Below are 21,525 nucleotides of genomic sequence, written 5' to 3'. Positions count from 1 at the left end.
TTTCCTAAAGTCATACTGGTAGTAAATAGGATTTGAATTCAGGTATTTCTTACTCCTTTACTTCAATCTCTGAGAAAGAGGTAGCCCTTCTTGCCAATTCAGTGCCCTTTATTCTCTTGATTCCTCATCTTTCCATCTTTCTCTTTTCGAGGGGGGATGGAGGAATAGACAGTTGGGGCTAAGTGACTTGGCCAGGATCGCACAATAAATGTTGAGTGTCCGTAGCTGAATTTGCACTCAGGTCCTCTGATTCCAGGGCTGGTGCTGTACTCAATGTATGATCCAGCTGCCCCAGCCTTTCATCTCTTCTAGGAGTTTTTCCCTTTGATAATTCCCTTTTCTAACTTAAAGTCTCTCTCTGATGTTTGCAAACCTATCCAGGATTACCCTTATTCTCTCAAAAGTCATCTCTTGAACCTGCCATCCTTTCAAGTTATTATCAGTTGTCTATGTCAGTAGACAAGCATTTATTAAGCACTTATCAAGTTCTAAGTACTATGCCAAATATTAGAGATACAAAGGCAAAAACCATTTTTGCTGTTAAGGTGTCTATGTTCTAATCAGGGAGATGACGTGGAAATAATTAGGTATATTCACAATTATGTACACATATATCTCTGTGTGTGTGTGTGTGTGTATATATATATATATATATATATATAAATATATATATATATATATATATATAAATATATGGGAGTCTCAGAAGGTAAGGCACAATAATTGGGGAGAGCGAGAAAGGTCTCTTGGGGAAAGTGGGATTCAATCTTGAAAGAAACTAGGGAAACTTAGGAGGCGAGAGTGCATTTCAGGCTTTGGGATGGGCAAAGATATTGGGAGATGGAGTGTTGTGTTTGACCAGCAGAGTCAATATTCTATAGAGATTATGGAGTAGAATGTAGAAAGGTTAGAGAAGTAGGAAGGAACCAAATTAGGAACATCTTTAAATGTTAAACAGAAAGCTTTATATTTGATTCCAAAGATAATAGCCACTAGAGTTTATTGAGGGAGGTGGAGGACAACTGGACAGACCTACACTTTAGGTGGATTTTTTTTTTGGGGGGGGGAGCCAAATAGAGTGGAGAGTTTTGAGGGCAGAAAGGCTTGAAGCCAGGAGAACAATTTGAAGGCTGTTGGTGGTAGTCCAGGTAAGAGATGTGAGAATTTAAGATGTGAGAACTTAAATTAGGATGGTGGCTCTGTGAGGGGAGGAGAGATGTTTTTTTTTTTTTTTATTTAATAGCCTTTTATTTACAGGATATATACATGGGTAACTATACAGCATTGACAATTGCCAAACCTCTTGTTCCAGTTTTTCACCTCTTACCCCCCCACCCCCTCCCCTAGATGGCAGGATGACCAGTAGATGTTAAATATATTAAAATATAAATTAGATACACAATAAGTATATATGACCAAAACGTTATTTTGCTGTACAAAAAGAATCAGACTCTGAAATATTGTACAATTAGCTTGTGAAGGAAATCAAAAATGCAGGTGTGCATAAATATAGGGATTGGGAATTCAGTGTAATGGTTTTTAGTCATCTCCCAGAGTTCTTTTTCTGGGCATAGCTAGTTCAGTTCATTACTGCTCCATTAGAAATGATTTGGTTGATCTCGTTGCTAAGGATGGCCTGGTCCATCAGAACTGGTCATCATATAGTATTGTTGTTGAAGTATATAATGATAGGAGAGATGTTTTGAAGACAGATGTGACTAGCTTTGAGATGTCTGAGTTCCTGGGAAGATGGTATTAATAGTAATGGCCAAATTCCTATAAAAGGCAGTAGTACATAACAGCAATATATTTTTTTTAAAAGAAATTCATCCTCTTTGAAATATATGGTTTACCTTCACTTTCTTCCTACCTACTTTTAAATCTGGCTTGTGACTCTACTGTTTGATGGAAACTGCTTTTTTCAAGGTTACTAAGGCTCTTTTCCAGTTACATATAGTTTTTAACATTTACTTTTATAAGATTTTGATTTCTATTTTTTCTTTCTCTCTCCTTCCCAAAATGGCAAGCAATCTAATACAGTTTATATATGTACAGTCATATTTAAACATTTCCACATTAAGAAAGAAAAAAACAACAGCAAAAAGTAAAAATGTTTCAATCTGCATTCAGACATCCATAGTTCTTTCTTTGGATGTGGATAGTATTCTCTATCCTAAGTCTTCTGGAATTGTCTTAGATCAATTGTATTGCTGAGAAGAACAAAATCTGTCAGAGTTGATCATTGTACGCTGTTCTTTCTGTGTGCAGTGTTCTAGTTCTGCTCAGCATTAATTCATAAAAGTCCAGATTTTTTTGAAATCGTCCTGCTCATTTCTTATAGAAATAAAATATTACATTACATTCATATGCCACAATTTATTCAGCCATTCCCCAATTAATGGGTATTCCCTTTGATTTCCAGTTCTTTGCCAGCACAAAGAGAGCTGTTATAAACATTTTTGTACATGAGTCCTTTTCCATTTTTTTATGATCTCTTTGGTATATAGATCCAGTAGTAGTATTGATGGTCCAAAGGGTATGCATAGTTTTATAGCTCTTTGGCATAGTTCCCAACTAAGGCTCTTTTAATTGCTGAATCTAGTGTAGTTTTCTCAATTCTCATCTTTTTCTACTTTTTGCTTTTGATATTGAGTATACCCCTCCCCTTGCCCATATACTACTTCTAAGTATTCTCTCTTCCTGAAATTTCATGACATTGCATTTTACCTGTCTGATTACTACTTCATGGTCTTCTTTAGTGGATCATCATCCACATCGCATCAGTGTCCCTAGTGTACAGGTCACTTAGCATATTTTGTTTTTAAAAATGTTTTTATTGATATTTTCTGTTTCTTACATCACCATAGCATTTTATATTTTCCTTCCTTTCCTCAGCCTCGCCTAGCTATCTCATGTGGAAAATAGTATTTTTTTAAGGAAAAAAATAAGTGTCAGTATAACTGATTGATACACAGAAAAACCCTGAAAACACGTGCAATTTGTAAGACCTGTGGACTTTCCACGTCCACAAAGGGCTAGGTTGAGAGTGTCTTTTCATATCTCTTCATTCAAGTCTTGCTTTGTCTTTATAATTTTGGTATATTTACTTTTCATTTTTTGGTATCATTCTTTCCATTTACATTGTTGTGGTTACTGTGTATATTGTTTTCTTGGCTTTGTTTATTTTGCTCCGCATTCCTTCTGTATATTCATTACACACATAATTTCTCATAGCACAGTAATATTCCATTTATATTCATGTGTCATTATTTGTTTAGTCTTTACCCAGTTGATGGAAATTTATTTTGGTTCCTCTTTATCAGAAAAAGGGCTGCTATAAGTATTTTGGAGTATATGGGAACTTTTTTTCACACTAATGTCTTCTTTGGAGTATAAGCCTAATAAGTCTCTGATTCAAAAGTATGGGCATTTAAGTTAATTTCTTTGTATAATCCTAAATTGCTCTACAAAATGGTTGTATCATTTCATATCTCCATCAGTATTAGAGAAAAAGAAAAGTGGAATGAGGACTTTGGATACTAGAATCTAAATAGGGTAATACAACTGAATACTATTTCTTCTCCTGAGTCAGTGCATCATAGTGCATGTAAGGAGCACAATCCAGTATTAGTTACAGTAGCTAAGATGTAAAGTCTTCAGGGAAGAGGTAGGTTTATATGATTGCAAGAAGCTGAGAGAAATATGAGGGGAAGAGGAAGAGGTGAAATAAGTAGGGTAGTTTGTTCCAAACAAAATGAAGGTTCCAGAGGATACAGTGGAAGGAAAAGGTAGACTTGGAAATTAAAAAAAAAAAATGTGACTGGAGTGTATGGACATGAGAAAATGGGGAGAAGTGGTCAGAGAAGTAATTTTTTTCTTTAGGTAGCCATTGTGCTGATCACTGTCCCAAGCACTAGGAATTAAAAAAAAAAAGGTAAAAGAGTCCTGTTTTTGAGGCGTTCACAATCTAATGACTGTACAAACAAGTGATATACAGGAAAAATGGGAAATAACAGAGGGAAGGCACTAGTAGTAAGGGAAAACATAACTTCCCTTTTGGACATGTTGAGTTTTAAGATGTTTACAGGATATCCAGTTTTTGGAGATATCTGCCAGATAGTTGTAGATGGAAGATTGGAGGTCAGAGACAAATTAGTGTCTAAAGAAGATTTTAGAATCATCATCATAGATATGATAATTGCATCCCTGATGACATCTGTGGGTAAAATTCTGTGAGAGAAAGACAGACGAAAACCTGGAACTTTGGTAAGAGATCATGGTAGAAAGCATGGGGCTGGAATGTTGTGTAGGGTATAAAGTGTGCCTTTCTTGGTGTTTCCAGTGTTTAGCACAATACTTGGCTTATAGTAGGTGCTTAATAAATACTTATTGACTAATTGACTGATTTCTCCATCAAGGGATCAGGTAAGGGATTACCACTGCCCAATCCTTAACCCTGTTCCCTCACCATTGCTTTTTGATACCCATTAGTTTTTAACTCTGCTGCCTATAAATAGCCTTAGGTCTCGTTTGTTGGGAAAATAAACCTTTCATTTGATCTTGTTTTCTATTAAAACTATTTTTCCTATATCTCAACCCATACACTAGAAAAGCCTAGAAATAACTTTTTTTTACATTCGACTCTACTTCCTCACCATCCATTCACTTCCTAAAACTTGTTTTCTAAAGATCTCCCAATGATCTCTATTTGCTAAATGTTTTTTCCCCCTCAGTTCTCAGCCTCCCTGACCTTTCTGTAGTTAACCACTCTTTTCTTCTTGTATACTTTCCCTCTTGCCTTTTCCTGATTTTCTTCTTATCAGTCTGCCTTCTTCTTTTTCTTTACCTTTGTCAGATATTATCCATCATCAATCCCCTTAACAAAACAGTTCCCCAAAATTCTGTCCTGAGCAGTGTTTGTTTTAGCCAGAGTAGTAACAGTACCAAAAGCAATAGCAGCTAACATTTGTACAACATGTCAAAATTTACAAAATGTTTTATATATGAAATCTCATTTGATCTTCAACAACCCTGGGAGAGTAGGGGCTATTATTATCCCTGAGCTTAAGATGAAAGCAGCTCAATATATCCAAAATAAAACTGTTTTCTTCCCTTAACCCAACCTTCTTGAAAATGCTTGTGCATTTTTCTATACTTTCAACCAGGTTTAATAACCTTAGAGTAATACTTAACTTTTCCCTTTCCCTGAATTTTCATCCATTTAGCTTCCAAGTCTTAATTATTCTATCTCTACATCATATATTCTCTTATCTCCAGCCATATAAGTTGGTTTTCATTCCTTCTTACATGGATTGTTGTAAAAGTAAAAGCCTTCTAATTTGCCTTTCTTAGCTAATTTGCTTCCTTTGATCAATCCATGCTTCATGTAACTGCTGAAGTGATCGTTCTATAGCATAGGGTATGGTTATAACATTACTCTGCTAAAAAATTCTTAATCCTCTTTTACCCCTGCCTTGCATTCATTGTAGGATAAATTATACATTCTTTAGATTGATGTTTAAAGCCACCTATAATAATATTAATAACAATTCTTAACCACATAATATCTATTAAGTGCCAGTAACTTTGGGAAGTAAAACATTTTACAAATTTTAGCTTATTTGACCCTCACAGAAGTCCTGGAAAATGCGTGCTTTTATTGTCTCCATTTTATCGTTGGAAAAACCGAGGCAGACTTACCCAAAGTCATTCAGCTAGGAAATGCTGGAGGCCAAATTTTAACCTTGGTCTTTATTAGACCACCTAGCTACTACTATAATATAACATATGTACCCCTAATGCAATTTACTTTTTCAGCTTTATTTTACATCACTTCCTTTTCTGCTCTAAAAAAAAAAAAAAAAAAAAAAATCAGGCCAAATTTGATGACATAGTCAAAAGTTAATCTTCTATTTCTATGGATTTTGTATGTAGAAGCTGGGCCCCTTGCCTGAAAAGTACTTTGTTTAGCTTTCTCCCTCTTTCCACCTTATGGGAGTACCTTTTGTCTTTTGGTAAGATAAAAGCTTTCTGAGGAAAGGAATTGTTTCATTTTTTATAGAGAAGAAGGCACTTAGTAAATGCTTGAATTGAAACAAACTCCATCAGCTGTTTTATTTGCTTCTCTGAGGGTAACCTGTGAGTCATATTTCTTTTTTCCTCTCTGTTTATATTATTTTTTTAAAAGCTTTTTTATTTTCAAAACATAGGCATAGTTTTCTTCTTCTTTTTTTTAAATAACTTTTTATTGACAGAACATATGCCAGGGTAATTTTTTACAACATTATCCCTTGCACTCACTAATGTTCTGATTTTTCCCTTCCCTCCCTCCACCTCCTCCCCTAGATGGCAGGCAGTCTCATACATGTTAAATATGTTGCAGTATATCCTAGATACAATATATGTGTGCAGAGCTGAACAGTTCTCTTGTTGCACAAGAAGAATTGGATTCAGAAGGTAAAAATAACTTGGGAAGAAAAACAAAAATGCAAGTAGCCCACATTCATTTCCCAGTGTTCCTTCTCTGGGTGTAGCTGCTTCTGTCCATCATTGATCAATTGAAACTGAGTTAGGTCTTCTCTTTGTCAAAGAAATCCACTTCCATCAGAATACATCTTCATACAGTATCATTGTTGAAGTATATAATGATCTCCTGGTTCTGCTCATTTCACTCAGCATCAGTTCATGTAAGTCTCTCCAAGCCTCTCTGTATTCATCCTGATGGTCATTTCTTACAGAACAATAATATTCCATAACATTCATATACCACAATTTATTCAGCCATTCTCCAATTGATGGGCATCCACTCATTTTCCAGTTTCTAGCCACCACAAAGAGGGCTGCCACAAACATTTTGGCACATACAGGTCCCTTTCCCTTCTTTAGTATCTTCTTGGGGTATAAGCCCAGTAGTAGCACTGCTGGGTCAAAGTGTATGCACAGTTTGGTAAGTTTTGGGGCATAATTCCAGATTGCTCTCCAGAATGGTTGGATTCATTCACAACTCCACCAACAATGCATCAGTGTCCCAGTTTTCCCGCATCCCCTCCAACATTCATCATTATTTTTTCCTGTCATCTTATCCAATCTGACAGGTGTGTAGTGGTATCTCAGAGTTGTCTTAATTTGCATTTCTCTGATTAATAATGACTTGGAACACCTTTTCATATGAGTAGAAATAGTTTCAATTTCATTATCTGAAAATTGTCTGTTCATATCCTTTGACGATTTATCAGTTAGAGAATGTGGCTTGATTTCTTATAAATTAGGGTCAATTTTCTATATATTTTGGAAATTAGGCCTTTATTAGAACCTTTGACTGTAAAAATGTTTCCCCAGTTTATTGCTTCCCTTCTAATCTTGTCTATATTACTTTTGTTTGTACAAAGGCTTTTTAATTTGATATAATCAAAATTTTCTATTTTGTGATCAGTAATGGTCTCTAGTTTTTCTTTGGTCACAAATTCCTTCCTTCTCCACAAGTCTGAGAGGTAAACTATCCTATGTTCCTCTAATTAATTTATAATCTCATTCTTTATGCCTAAATCATGAACCTGTTTTGATCTTATCTTGGTGTTCGGTGTTAAGTGTGGGTCCATGGATAGGCATGGTTTTCAACATTCACCCTTGCAAAACCTTGTTTTTTCTCACCTTCCCTTCCTCCCACCGCTTCCCCTCAAGGACAAGTAATCCAATATATGTTAAACTTGAACGTAAATCATTTCTGTTTAGCTGTGTGTACTTTTTAAAGGTGTTCTCTCTTAACTTGCAGTGAGAATAGAAAAATGCCTATGTTTTGGTTTCTTCAGTTGTATCAGCCGAGTTTTTTGTGTGTGATTTATTGTAACTGTCTTTGCTGTTAATTTATATCTAGAAGCACCAACAACAAAAAGTTACATCTCTACAACTCTAGAATTATATTGTAGAACTGTCAACTATAAAAAAAAATCTATATCATTGAATTTAACTTGAAATTAATTCACATATAATATATGATGTACTGTCCTCCTTAAGATAATAGGTCCTGGCTTCTGTTTCCTCTGCCAGAGTATCTGAGTTTTATTTTGGTTTTAGTTTTTTTTTTTTTTTAACATAAATGTCCTCAGCCCTACCTGTACTTGATTTTAGGTTGGCTCTCTAATCATAACCTAACGTAACTAGGTACCAGTTATGGTTGTGTTTTCCTAATTGAGCCACTAGAGAAACCAGATTGAGATTGAGGGAGAAAACTTCCTTCTCACAGTGCAAGTACAAAGAATATCTACTAAGGGAGAAGTTAGTACCACTGATTAGAAGAATAATTACAACTTGAACTATGTATCTTAAATCTTTTATTTTTACCCTTCTCTTCTTTAAAATAAAAAAAAAAAATCCAGTTCAGATGGCTAAATTTTTTACAAATTTTTTTTCTTTAAAAAAGATGGTAATTGGGATAGAATGTAAGCTTTTTAGAGACAAGAGCTAAGATTAACAAAGAACTTTTATCTTAGTATCTCCATAGGGCCTAGTACACATGGAAGATAATTAATAAGTGCCTGCTGATTTATTAGTATATTCTCTTAAGCCATAATGCCTTGAAGAAAGATAATGATGCAGCAGAAAAAAAGGGCATATTATTAGTACAGTTTAAACTGGTAGTTCACTGAAGCTAATGCCAGTACCTAAGATGCTGGTAGGCTGCTGATAAGCTATTAATTTTCAGCTATTAATTAATTCAATTTGAAAATATTGGAACATGGTAAATACTCTAAAGTTAAACCATTTCACTTTTGATCTGTGGAATCTCCAACACATATTAGCTAATTTTTTTTACAGGCATGTCACTTTACCTCTCTGTTCTCCCATCATATCATTAAGACTACAGGTAAAGAGATGCTGATCTACGTGGATGGAGAGAGTTTACAGACCTGGAATTCCTGATTTGGATGAAAGTATTAGCACCTAAATTTATAGCTCCCAAATTACAGATAAATTGCTAAACCAACCCCCCCCCCCCCCCCCCCCCCCCCCGCCAAAAACAGTGCTTAACAAAATATTTTAAGTGATTTACAATGTATAAATGTTTAACTCTGCTGTGATAAAGGGTTTTTTTGGTGGTATTGAAATTACCCAGGATTAATATCACCCTATTTGACCTTTCTTTTTCTTTTTAATCTTTATCTGCAACATCCTTCTATAATATTGAGTAATTTTAGCCAGTAGAATAATGTAGTTAATTTGATTTCCTTATGGAGACTTATTTAGATAACAGCTAGTTAACTTCAGTTAAAAGAATATCTTGTTCTAAGTACTCTGCTCTTCAACATCAGTGCATCTTTTGTACTTTTCCAAAGATTATGAAATACCTATTTTGTTCAATGAATTCTTAAAATTTTTTAAAATTTAAAAATACATACCTCATGCGTTTTGATTTTTGCTAGAAAATAAATTCAGACTTTGCACTTCTGGTCAATCTATTTTCAATTTTATGTTTTCAGTGCAATTTTTTTGGTTATTCTATAGTTTTCATAGAGAAATCTGATAAGGGCCTCATTGACTCTTTTTGATATGTGGTATTTTTTGACAATCAGAAGTTTTTTTCCTTCGTAGTTGCAGGAAAATATAGCTTTGTCGAGGTGACTTGAACTTTTAAGATTTTCCTTTTGGAAATTCTGTGAATTTATTCTATTTTCCATGTTTTATTAATTCTTGATAATTCCAGGTATTTCTTTGATCAGTTTGTCAAAATCTGGTAGTCAGAATGTTTGGGGTTTTGATGTTTTCTAAGTCTCCAATAATTGTAAGATTTCAGTTCTTTGACCTAGCCTACAGATCCATAATTTTCAGTATATTTCTAATTATTTTTCTACCTTTTTGGGGGCTTTTATTATATTGTCTGCCATTTGAATTTACCTATTTTAGACCTAGTCTTTCATTCATTGTTATTTTGAGGCTTTCTATTATACTTAATATTTTGGAAACGTTTGTCATTTTAGATTCTGAGAATTTTTTAAAAACCTCATTCATTTTGCTTTAGTTCCTCTTTTAAATGCGGATATATATGTACATATATAACATGTTTGTGTGTATGTGTGTGTGTGTGTGTTTCTCCATCCCTCCCCCCATTCCAAGCTGCATTGAATTTTGCTTTTAATTCTGCTTATAATTTTCTTTCATTTGAATTCTTAAATTCTTCAACTGTTACTTACCTATTTGTGTCTGTCTTGTGATATCTTACATTGTTTTAAATATGCTTTTTTCCCCTCATTATTTTCCTTTTGCTTTTTCTTACTCTTTAATATATTTTTTAAAATTAGATGATCATTGATCACCTTTAGTTTTCTTGGTGTCTAAAGTGAGTATTTATTTGTGTAGATTTTATAATTTTCTTTCTTTTTGATGTCCCTGTTGTTATTTTTGGAAGGAGAAATGGCCCCTTTGCAATTATCAGGAGATACCATATGAGGTGATGAAACTTTCTGACTACTAAGTCTTGTGTAAGATTGGAGATATGGGGAGGTGTGGTATACTACTTAGCTAATAATTATGGGTAGGGACCAGAGAGTGGTCTGGTACCTTTTCAGACTGGGCAATGAAGAACTGCTTCTAATCTGCCCCTTCCCTGAGCCATCTTTTATGCCTTTACACCTACTCCATTAACACTGAGTATGAGGATCCTTTTGTGGTCCCTTACCAATCCAAAATCTGGGATGTGCTTAGGAGGTAGTTATACTTGTTCTCATTTTATAATGACAATGAATGATGTTTGTTGGTAATTTTTGTTTTAAGTTGATGTTATTATGAAAATAGGATGGCTGCATCACTACTTTTGGACTATGAAAACCAACAAAAAGGATATAACTGTTACATGAACAAATGTGATATCTAGTATCTGTTTTTTTTTTTTTTTTTTTAACCAAATTCTGCTTTTACATTCTGTACTCACAGAACGTAATCATCATAAACTCTGGGCACTTTTCAAGGCGAAACAATATTTAAAATATTAGAGATTTGAGGATGAGAGCATCTGGGAAATGTTTTCTTCTTGTAATTAAAATATTGGCTCTCTGCTCTATTTTTTAGCCCATAGTTAAACTTTTTACATTTTTAATGTGAATTACTTTTATTTTAATTGTTATTGACATGAATAAATAACTCCATGGCAGTGCATTATTTACTGAGAGCACTACAGATACATATGTTACTCATGGAGCAAATCGTAACAATGAGAGAACAGAGAATGGCAGGATCTCAGAGGTTTTGTTTCAGAGAAAGTTCTTTGATTTCTGACTTCCATGAGGTTGTTTATATCTTATTAATTTCAAATAGTTTTTAAAAAAATCCAAAAATTCATGAATATTTTCCCTTTATAAAGGCCTCATTTCCAAAATATATAGAGAATTAACTCTAATTTATAAAAAATCAAGCCATTCTCCAATTGAAAAATGGTCAAAGGATATGAACAGACAATTCTCAGATGAAGAAATTGAAACTATTTCTAGTCATATGAAAAGATGCTCCAAGTCATTATTAATCAGAGAAATGCAAATTAAGACAACTCTAAGATACCACTACACACCTGTCAGATTGGCTAAGATGACAGGAAAAAATAATGATGATTGTTGGAGGGGATGCAGGAAAACTGGGACATTGATGCATTGTTGGTGGAGTTGTGAACGAATCCAACCATTTTGGAGAGTAGTTTGGAACTATGCTCAAAAAGTTATCAAACTGTGCATACCCTTTGATCCAGCAGTGTTACTACTGGGATTATATCCCAAAGAGATTATAAAGAAGGGAAAGGGACCTGTATGTGCACGAATGTTTGTGGCAGCCCTTTTTGTAGTGGCTAAAAACTGGAAACTGAATGGATGTCCATCAGTTGGAGAATGGCTGAATAAATTGTGGTATATGAAAATTATGGAATATTACTGTTCTGTAAGAAATGACCAACAGGATGATTTCAGAAAGGCCTGGAGAGACTTACATGAACTGATGCTGAGTGAAATGAGCAGGACCAGGAGATCATTATATACTTCAACAACAATACTATATGATGACCAGTTCTGATGGACCAGGCCATCCTCAGCAACGAGATCAACCAAATCATTTCTAATGGAGCAGTAATGAACTGAACTAGCTATGCCCAGAAAAAGAACTCTGGGAGATGACTAAAAACCATTACATTGAATTCCCAATCCCTATATTTATGCACACCTGCATTTTTGATTTCCTTCACAAGCTAATTGTACAATATTTCAGAGTCTGATTCTTTTTGTACAGCAAAATAACGTTTTGGTCATGTATACTTATTGTGTATCTAATTTATATTTTAATATATTTAACATCTACTGGTCATCCTGCCATCTAGGGGAGGGGGTGGGGGGGTAAGAGGTGAAAAATTGGAACAAGAGGTTTGGCAATTGTTAATGCTGTAAAGTTACCCATGTATATATCCTGTAAATAAAAGGCTATTAAAAAAAAAGAATATTTTCCCTTTATAATGGGATCATTTTGATTTTATTTTTCAAATTATTGTCAAATACACTAAATTAGAGAAATTAGTACCTTATACTATAGTCACTTATTTAAGACTTTTTAAAACTTGAATAATGCCTATTTGCTACTACCTAATGTTAAGATAAATGTGTTTGATAAGATAAAAAGCTTCATCTTTTTTCAGGTTGTTCTATTAAAATGGTCTTTTAGTGTACTCTTGAAGAAAGTCTAGAAAGGAAGTCTGTCTTTCTAAAACTTGATTATATTGTTTGACATTATTAGTTAGGTTTTAGTAAAATGTTTAGAAAATGCTCCTAGGAATGGAGTGGAAAAATAGTAAGTGAGTACTATATGCTGAATGTTCTTACAAAGTCCAGGAACACAAATAAAATCAATTCTAATCCTTGCTCTCAGGAAGCTCACACTCTAATTGAGGGAAAAGACAAATAAAGGGAGCCTCTAATATTCATGTTCAGTTCCTGACAGATGGAAGGGACATGGACTGTTATTTTGATTTTCCTTTTGTGTTCTCATTGTTTACTCCAGGGCTTTGCATGTAGCAGGTGCTTAATGTTTAGCAAGTGATAAAACACAAGGGAAATAAGCTTCTTAAGTTAAACATTTAATGTGCTTTTTCTTTCTTTCTTTCTTTTTGCTTTGAGTTCTAAAATAAAGCTAACTTCCATAAAAAATAATTCTGAATCTGTTACCCAAATTTGAAGAAAACTGTTTATAAAATCATTCTTGTTCTTCAAAAACAGGATTTTATATGACCATTATGATATCTTACATAGAACTTTGTTCTAGAAGAACTCAAAATAAAAACATTATCCTACATATGAGGTAAATAAATGTGGTTTTTTCCCCTTTATTACGAAGTCCAAGATAGTTCCTAGTAGGCACTTCACAAATATTCATTGATTGATTACTAAACTATTAAATTAAAATTGAAAGAGGATCAGTCACTTGCCGACAGTGCATTGGTAAGGATGGGATGAAGTTTCTACTCAACTTCTCAGTTTTAATAATTTTCTAGCTAGAACATACTGCCTTCATATCCATATTTATTCAAAGTTAACTTCTTAGATCTTGACGTTCAGAAGTGACTCAATTGCTCCCTTTTTGAAGGGTTTTTAACTTTCGTGGTTATAAAAGCATCAGGGTTTGGTAGAAAGAACATTGATTTGGAGCCTGAGAGCATGGGTTGGAATTCTGAATCTTTCTGGTACTAGTGTGAAGTTGGGCAAGGCCTTTCACTTGTTTCCTTATCTCTAAAATGATAGAATTGGGCTAGGTGACCTCTTTAAGTTCTTCCCACTCTAAATCTATGATCTTCTTAAGTTTATATATAGTACAAGCCTTCATTTAATTTGCATATGTGTGTATATGGGTGTGTGTGTGTGCATTAAAGATGTATTTTTGTGGTTGTTTTTAGTCAATGTGTCTATAAAAAGTGAGGATAATCAGTGGTATTTTGTAGGAATTGAGTTTCCTTTTTTGTTAAGTACTGAGTAAAAAAAAAAATCAAGAAAATTAAATAGCTCTTTGAATTGCAAGTATCATTAGAATATTTTAAAACTCTTATACTTGATGAAAACCATCCTACTAGGCACTAGGGATACCAAGATAAGAAAAAAAAAAGTCCTCCCAAGAGGTGGAAGTAACAAAGGAGTGCAATCTAGGTATGGGAGAAGAGCCTTTTAAAATTATTGAAGTTGAAGTTGGAATGTCAAGTATAAAAACTGCTAGTTGACTGAAACAAAGATTTTATGAAAGGTACAAGTTCAAAATAAGTTTTTAAAGGGAAGGCTAGAGTGATTGTGGAACTGGAATGTACTATATACACTATTTATATAGCACTTTAAAGTTTATAAAACGTCTTGCTTATGATAAGATGCTGAAGTAGATAATGCAGGAACCTCATTTTACACATGAAAAAGAGGATCAGAATAGGTAAAAGTCTTGCCAGAAATCACACAGCTTATAAGTGATATCTGATAATTCATTATTCTTAATTACCTATTCAAGCTATTTCTTTTCTTTAGGTTTTTTTCTTTAAGCCAATTGCTTCAGGGTCTAAGTCATATTTTCCCCCCTGAGGCAATTGGGGTTAAGTGACTTGCCCAGGGTCACACAACAAGGAATTATTAAGTGTCTGAGACTAGATTTGAACACAGGTCCTCCTAAGTCACATTTTTTGTTAATTACCCCACATTTTAAGGAGTTAAAATAATATTGATTTTTTAAAAAAATCAACTATACCACAAATATATCTAAATGACTTGTCCCCTTCAAAGTAGATATTTAGGATTGGGAGGGAGGTGAGGGGAAGGCTATACTTAATTCAACAATGCTTCTGTTTTTCAAAAAATTTTAAAAATTCTTCTTTTGGAATTGTTTTTAAAGCCAACAGCACTTTTTTTTTTCTTTTTAGCTCACATGTTTATTTTATTTTTTTTCCTCAATTACGACAAACAAACATTTTTTTAACACTAATATTAAAAACACTTGAGCTCCAAATTCTCTTCCACCTTCCCCTCTTCTTCCATGAGAAAGCAAGCAATTTAATATAGATTGTACATGACAGCATATTTTTTTAAAATGTCCTCAGTGGAGCAGAATTTTTGTCCTGTAAGAATGGTTTTGGGGTTTTTTTTTTTTTTTGGAAATGATCAGTTCAGAGGCAAGTTTGGTGAATAATGTGGGTGACTAAGGTAAATGATGAAATTGGACTTTTTTAGTCAAAAAGAAGATGTAATTGAATTAATGAGACAAAGCCTCTTTTTTTTTTCTTATGTGAAGGCCATTCCAAAAGAAGAGACCAGAAACGTTTTGAGTAATAGCAGCACTGATTAGATTAAATTTATCACTTTTAAAGGGCAAGCCTTGGATATGTAAGTTTTACTTGAATTATTTGAGGAAGGAAAGTGAAAACGAAGATAGTTTTAGTACTTTCTGTTCATTCATTTCTGATATTGTTCTTAGACCTCCATTTGTTAACTGTAGCTATAATGATTACTGAATTTAATATAGAAAAAATTCCTCTAAATACTTGCTTTTTTTTTATTAAGCACTAATACTCATTCAGGTAGTGGATTTGTGTAAAGCAAAAAGGGAATGAAAAAGACTGGGACTCAAGGGACTCAGTCGTCTTTGTGCTTCTGTGTCCTGGGTTGTGGAATCTGGGCTAGGGCTGTATATATTACATTTTTTATGGATACAGCAATATTTTTCTTTTTTCAAAGAGTTAACTTTTTCTCACTAATTTCTCCTATTTATTTGGCAATGTTATCTTTTCAAAACTTTCAAGCATAGAACTTCAGAGACCTAGAAAAATGCTTCATGAAGCATTTTGATAAGATTGGAATACTAGTTAATGGAATCACTTCTTGCAGTCTAACAAACATTTACTAAGTACTCACTACATATGTACAATGCACTTTGCTTAGTGTGAGGGATGCAAAAAATCAAGTTTTAAGTCATATTTTGAACTTAAGGAGCTTATGAGTCTCTTGGAGTTGGAAGGGAAATACAACATTTATATAGATAAATTAGCAAAAGATGGCTTGAAAAGGAAGAGGATATTAATAACTAGGAAGATCAGGAAAGGCTTTTAAGAAGATACAGTACATGAATTAAGCCTAGAAGGAAAATAAGGATTTTCAGAGGCTGAGGTAGAATGGGGATCAATTCTATGTTAGTCCAGAAGGGCAATAATGAGCTTGTGAATTAGGAGGAAAATTGGTGAGTTGATATGAGATTTATTTTGGAGGCAGAAAAAAAACAAGACTTGACATTGAGTTGATTGAATATTGAGAGTGAAGGAGTGTTGAAGATGACTGAATCTGAGAAATGGACAAAAGGTGGTATCCTCAACAAAAATAGGTAAATTTGAGGAGGGAATATATCGAATTCTTTCTTAGATATATTGAACTTGAGATGACAGTTGGGAGATATTCAACAGGTAGTTTGTGCTGTGACACTGGAGTTGGATATATAGATTTGAGAGTCATACATAGAGATAATAATTAAACTCATGGGACCTGATCATCAAGGGAAAGAGGGCCAAATCTTGGGGATCACTTGCCCTTAGGAGTTAAGACATAGAATCAGCAAAGGCAACTGAACAGGAACAGTTAGACAGATAGGAACATCAGGACAGAGCAGTGTAATAAAATCCCATAGGAAAAAGATCCAGGTAGAAGAATTTGTTTGGTCAATTGAATGATTTATAGTAGCTTTGATTATATCTCTTTTAGTCTTTCTTTTAAGTTAAACCTGAGATATTGTCAGATAAATATGAAATGTATATTCTATAAATTGCAGCAAAATATATAATTTAGTAAGTTCTCATATGTGTTTTCAAATATAATATCATGTCTGTAACTGGTGTATTTGATATGTAAGTAAAGGTTGACAAAATAATTCATCAAAAAATAAAATATTCAATATGTTTTAAAAATGGTCTGGGGGGGGAATAGAATTGGGGTTATATAAATCTAAAAAATGAACTTTTTTATGCTTAAAGAGGAAGAATCTGTGTGCCTCTAGAGGTACATGGGTGGCAACCATGTACTTTTAGAGTGTTTTTGACTACAGGATTGTGACTTGTGTTTTGGACAGAAAGACTTTAGTTAGTCTTTTTTTTTTTTTAATCTTTTAGAAACCTAAAGTTCTTGCATCCCTATCTAAAGAAGATGAAGCTTCTATTTCCTTTCCTAAACCTCCAGTGGACCCCGTGAAGATTAGAAGAGTAAGCAGTGCCCGTGCACGTTTATTCAAGGCATCTTCTCAGGGAAATCTCCTTCCAGACAAAATATTTCATCTTGATGAGTGTAAGAATATCTAAATGTTCCTAAAAACTTAAAGATAGAAATATTTCTTAAAATGTACATGGAAGCTATTTTTTAAAATAATAATTTTACTAGTACACACGGTGTGGAGAATCTCAGATTCTATTTATGTGATATGGAGTTGTGATTTTATTTATTTGTGTTTTGCACATGTGCAGCATAGGTTATTCATAACTCTTGAGTTTGAAAGCATATAGAATTATAGAAACTTAATAATCAGAAGAAATCTCGAATGTCATCTAAAACAACCATCCTTTAAAATAGCTTATCCAGAGCGCCTCTTTACAAGTAGTCATTTAGATGCCATATGAAGATCTCTACTGAAAGGCTACTTGGAAACACATCAGAGGCAGTCTATTACATTTATGGACAACTCTAATTAATGGAAATTTTTCCCTCTGTTGAGCTTTATTTCACTTTTCTGTAACTATACATTGTTTCTTATTCTGCCTTCAGAAAAGGAAGTCTAAACTTTAAATCCTAAACTACATGAGTCCATACCTTTCATAAAATTTTTGAAGATGGCTCTCATGTAATTAAGTGTTCTCTTTTCAAACTTAAATATCCATAGTTATTTCAGCTCTCCTTGTATGACATTATTTCCCAATTCTAGTATTTAGCCAAGGCATATATTCCAGCAGTAAATGACCCTTTATAAAATTTGGTACCTAGAATTCAGAATAATTCTCTAGACTAGGCTGACCAGTGCAGAGTAAAGTGAACTAGTCTCTTCCCTTGATATGGATGTTATACTTTAAATAATACAACACAAGGTTAGCATTAGTTGTTTTTCCTGTAACATTTTGCCAATTCAAATTTAGGTCCCTGTGTCTTTTTGATACACATGATTTTCTAGCCAAATCTTCCCTCTATCTTTTACTGACAGTTGATTTTTTGAACCAAGTACAGGACTTGACATTGATCACTATTAAATTTCATTTTTTTCAGAGTCAACTAAGTCTTTTAGTTTGTTGAGATCCTTTGGATTCATCTCTTCTTTATCATAGTAGCTTTCTTTCCTAGCTTTGTTTTATCAACTCTGTCTCAGATTTGTGTCATCCAAATTTTTAATAAAATTCCATTGGTGCCTTTATCAATAAAAAAGTTAAATAGATCGTTGCCAAAGATAAAGAATACTCTACCAGAGGCCTCTCTTAATCTGATGAAATTGATCCATTTAATCAACAATTTCTGAGTCCATTCCCTTAATAAAGTTTGGAGAATTAAAAGTTTAGCTAGATCAGATTCTTCCTATGATACTTTAGAACCACAGGCAAATTACTTAAATTCTGTGATACTCAGTTATCTTATATATCAAATGGAACTAATTACCCCAATCTTCTGATACACACAAGATTGTTGTAAGAGTCAAATCAGATCATTCATTCAGTAGCATCTATTAAGCATCTACTATGTACAAAGCATTGTATTTTACACTAGAGGTACAGTATTCATACAGACAAATAAATACATAATTTGAGGAGGAAGAGAGTACTAACAACTTAGGGAGATGAGGAAAGACTTTTCTATAGGGGTTGGTCCCAGAGATAAGTCCTTAAAGAAAGCTAATGAATCTAAGAGGCAAAGGAAAAGGGGAATTACATTTTAGGGATGAGGGATAGCCAAAGAAAAGGCACAAAGATGGGAAATGAGATGCTGGGTTCAGTGAACAGTAATTAGTTCAGTTTGGTTAGTAGGTAATGTGTGTGAAAGGGACTAAAGTGAAATAAGTTTATAAAAAGCATTTTGTAAATCTTAAGTGTCAAACATTATCATCACTGTTTAGTCCTTGGTGACTTCATTTTACATGAAAGGTAGGAAAAGGTGAGAGAAATACATAGAAAAGTATGGTCTAGAAAAGAATGAGAGAGCTCAAGATTTGTAGATTTCACAGAAGTCTTCTGCCTCTGTACCATAGATACTTTATTCAAGAAAATAATTGGTAGACTTGAAACATGGTTAATACCAAATAATTTCATAAACAAGAAGATAGATTTTAACAAATAGCAAAAAACTTGCTATGTTTGTGGGAGTTATTCCTAAGTCAGCTGTCTTTGTACATTCATACCATCAATCTGTCAGTTAATATCAGAATTGATGATAAAAAAAACCCAAGAATGAATAATAGTGAGAAAAAGATAAGACTCTCTGAATTATTTACAAAAGAAATCAAAAATGGAAAATGAACAAGAGAAATGGCCAACTATATTTTTATCCAGCAATTTAATCAATGTAAATTAAGTGCTACAATAAAAGAGCTCAGAGAACACCTTAATCAGCAGATACCTGCTTTTACTTTCCATATGGAGAAAGATGGCTGCCAAAGGTAGTATCAGGTTAGAATATAAACTCATGTGTAAATTTTAAAATAAAAACTGATGCTTGATTTGATAATGAGAGTGAAAACAATGAAGGACAAAACTAATTTTAAGAAAGTTGGCAAAATCCAAATAAGCAAAGTCATCCAGAGAGTTCAAGGGCAAAAATGGAAAGATTACAACCAGGAAAAAAATTTAAAAGATTTGTAAAAAAATTACTTTAATGAACTGTTCTCTCCATCAAGGACAGTAGAACTACACACTTAAACCTTTGCATCACATTCCCATGTGTGTTTATAGTACATAGAAATGACTTTGAAGAGAGATGTTATGAAAAGCTCTAAAATTGGATCAAGTGTATATGGAGGAAATCAGTGCTGGAGATAGCTGAATAATGAGGGGATTGAGTATTTGACACACAAGATAACCAAAGGAAGAGAAAATACCAAAGATATGGAAAAAATCTTGGACCTTCTTAATACTGCAAAAAGATAAATAGGAGGATATATGCTAATTGCTGACTTAAACTTTCCCAGCTATATAAAATCTTAATGAAAAACATCTCTATATCAATTGAGGGCCTCCTTGGTGAGGGTATTAATAGGAAAGACTTTCATGAGTGATTTTCATTAGTGGACTACAGTATCATGAGCATTTCATAATTAGCAGAAAGATGTAAAGACTATAAGAGCTCTCATTATACTTATTATTTGTTAATTATAACAGAATATTTGATTTGGTAAATCCCATCTTCACGATGTAGGCCATTATACAATAAGATGTCTCCCATTTTAATGTCAAAATCATTCAACATTTCTTGTATTAAATCACAACAGAAATAACCATATTTAATAATAAATATCAGAAAAGACATAAAACAGGAAGACATGCTTAACAAAAAACTTCACTTTGATGGAGGAGATCCAGCATGAATTCCTTATTTAACAGGGATTCTCTGTGAATATAAGAGCTTCCTGATTACACTGTTAGAAGATGATGTCATGTTATTACATCACAGAGTTTCCTGTAAGAGACCTATAATTCCTTAAAGGATTAAGATTCCTTAAATCTATAATTTCCATAAATTTAATTTAAGGAAAGATTAAATGGATGAAGAATGCCAGTTGCCCAACTTCGTTTTAAAATTTTTTCCCCATTTTATTTATAATGAAATTAATTAATACTAAATAAGCATTTCTATATCAATGTGAAAGAGAAAAGGCGTCTTGTACAATAAAACTGCAAATCTCTATGATGCAGAACATGTTTTTCTTGTTTGTCTTAAGTGAATAAAAAAATCAATATGCAATGTTTAATGTTGTCTTGCTTATTCCTTCTGTCCACTCCCATCTCTGAAATTGAAGAGAAAAAAAAAAAAAAAAGGAAAAACCATTTGAAACAAATTTACACTTTTAAGAAAATAGTTTTCCTTTTAAGTCATGGCCAAAAATGTATGGCTAATTTTGTCTCACTATGGGTCTGTGTCACCTTTCTTATTAAGAGATGAGTAGCCATCTTTGTCTTTAGTCTTTCGGAATTATGTTTGATCATTGTATTGACCACAGTTCTTTTCTAAACTATTATTTTTAATATTTTTCTTTTTAAATTTTGATTTCCAAATTCTCTCTCTCTCTCTCACTCCTTATTTACTCAAAAGTTAGGCATCATGTTATCAATTATACATGTAAAATCATGCAAAACACGTTTCCATATTACCCACGTACATATAATTTTTAAAGCAAGAGAAGTAAAATGAGAAAATTATACTTCAGCTTGTACTCAAAGTTCATCATTTCTCTTTCTGGAGAAAGGACATTGAATTCTTTGGAATTGTCTTGGATTATGATATTGCTCAGTAGCCAAGTCTTTCACAGTTG

General features: G+C 33.3%; 1 protein-coding gene across 4 annotated transcripts in view; it reads left to right on the top strand.

The window, feature by feature from the left end:
* ARMC2 (armadillo repeat containing 2) overlaps positions 1-21,525 on the top strand; it is a 166,903-nt gene that overhangs the window by 12,700 nt on the left and 132,678 nt on the right. For all 4 annotated transcript variants that reach the window (XM_031964439.1, XM_031964442.1, XM_031964440.1 and 1 more), the window contains one exon: positions 17,141-17,312. In XM_031964439.1, the coding sequence (XP_031820299.1) occupies positions 17,141-17,312 (172 nt within the window). The remainder of the gene's footprint in view (positions 1-17,140; positions 17,313-21,525) is intronic.

Source organism: Sarcophilus harrisii, chromosome 4, assembly GCF_902635505.1.
Source record: "Sarcophilus harrisii chromosome 4, mSarHar1.11, whole genome shotgun sequence".
Lineage (NCBI taxonomy): Eukaryota > Metazoa > Chordata > Mammalia > Dasyuromorphia > Dasyuridae > Sarcophilus > Sarcophilus harrisii.
The sequence above is the reverse complement of the archived record's forward strand: the minus strand, read 5'-3'. Positions and strand labels throughout refer to the sequence as shown.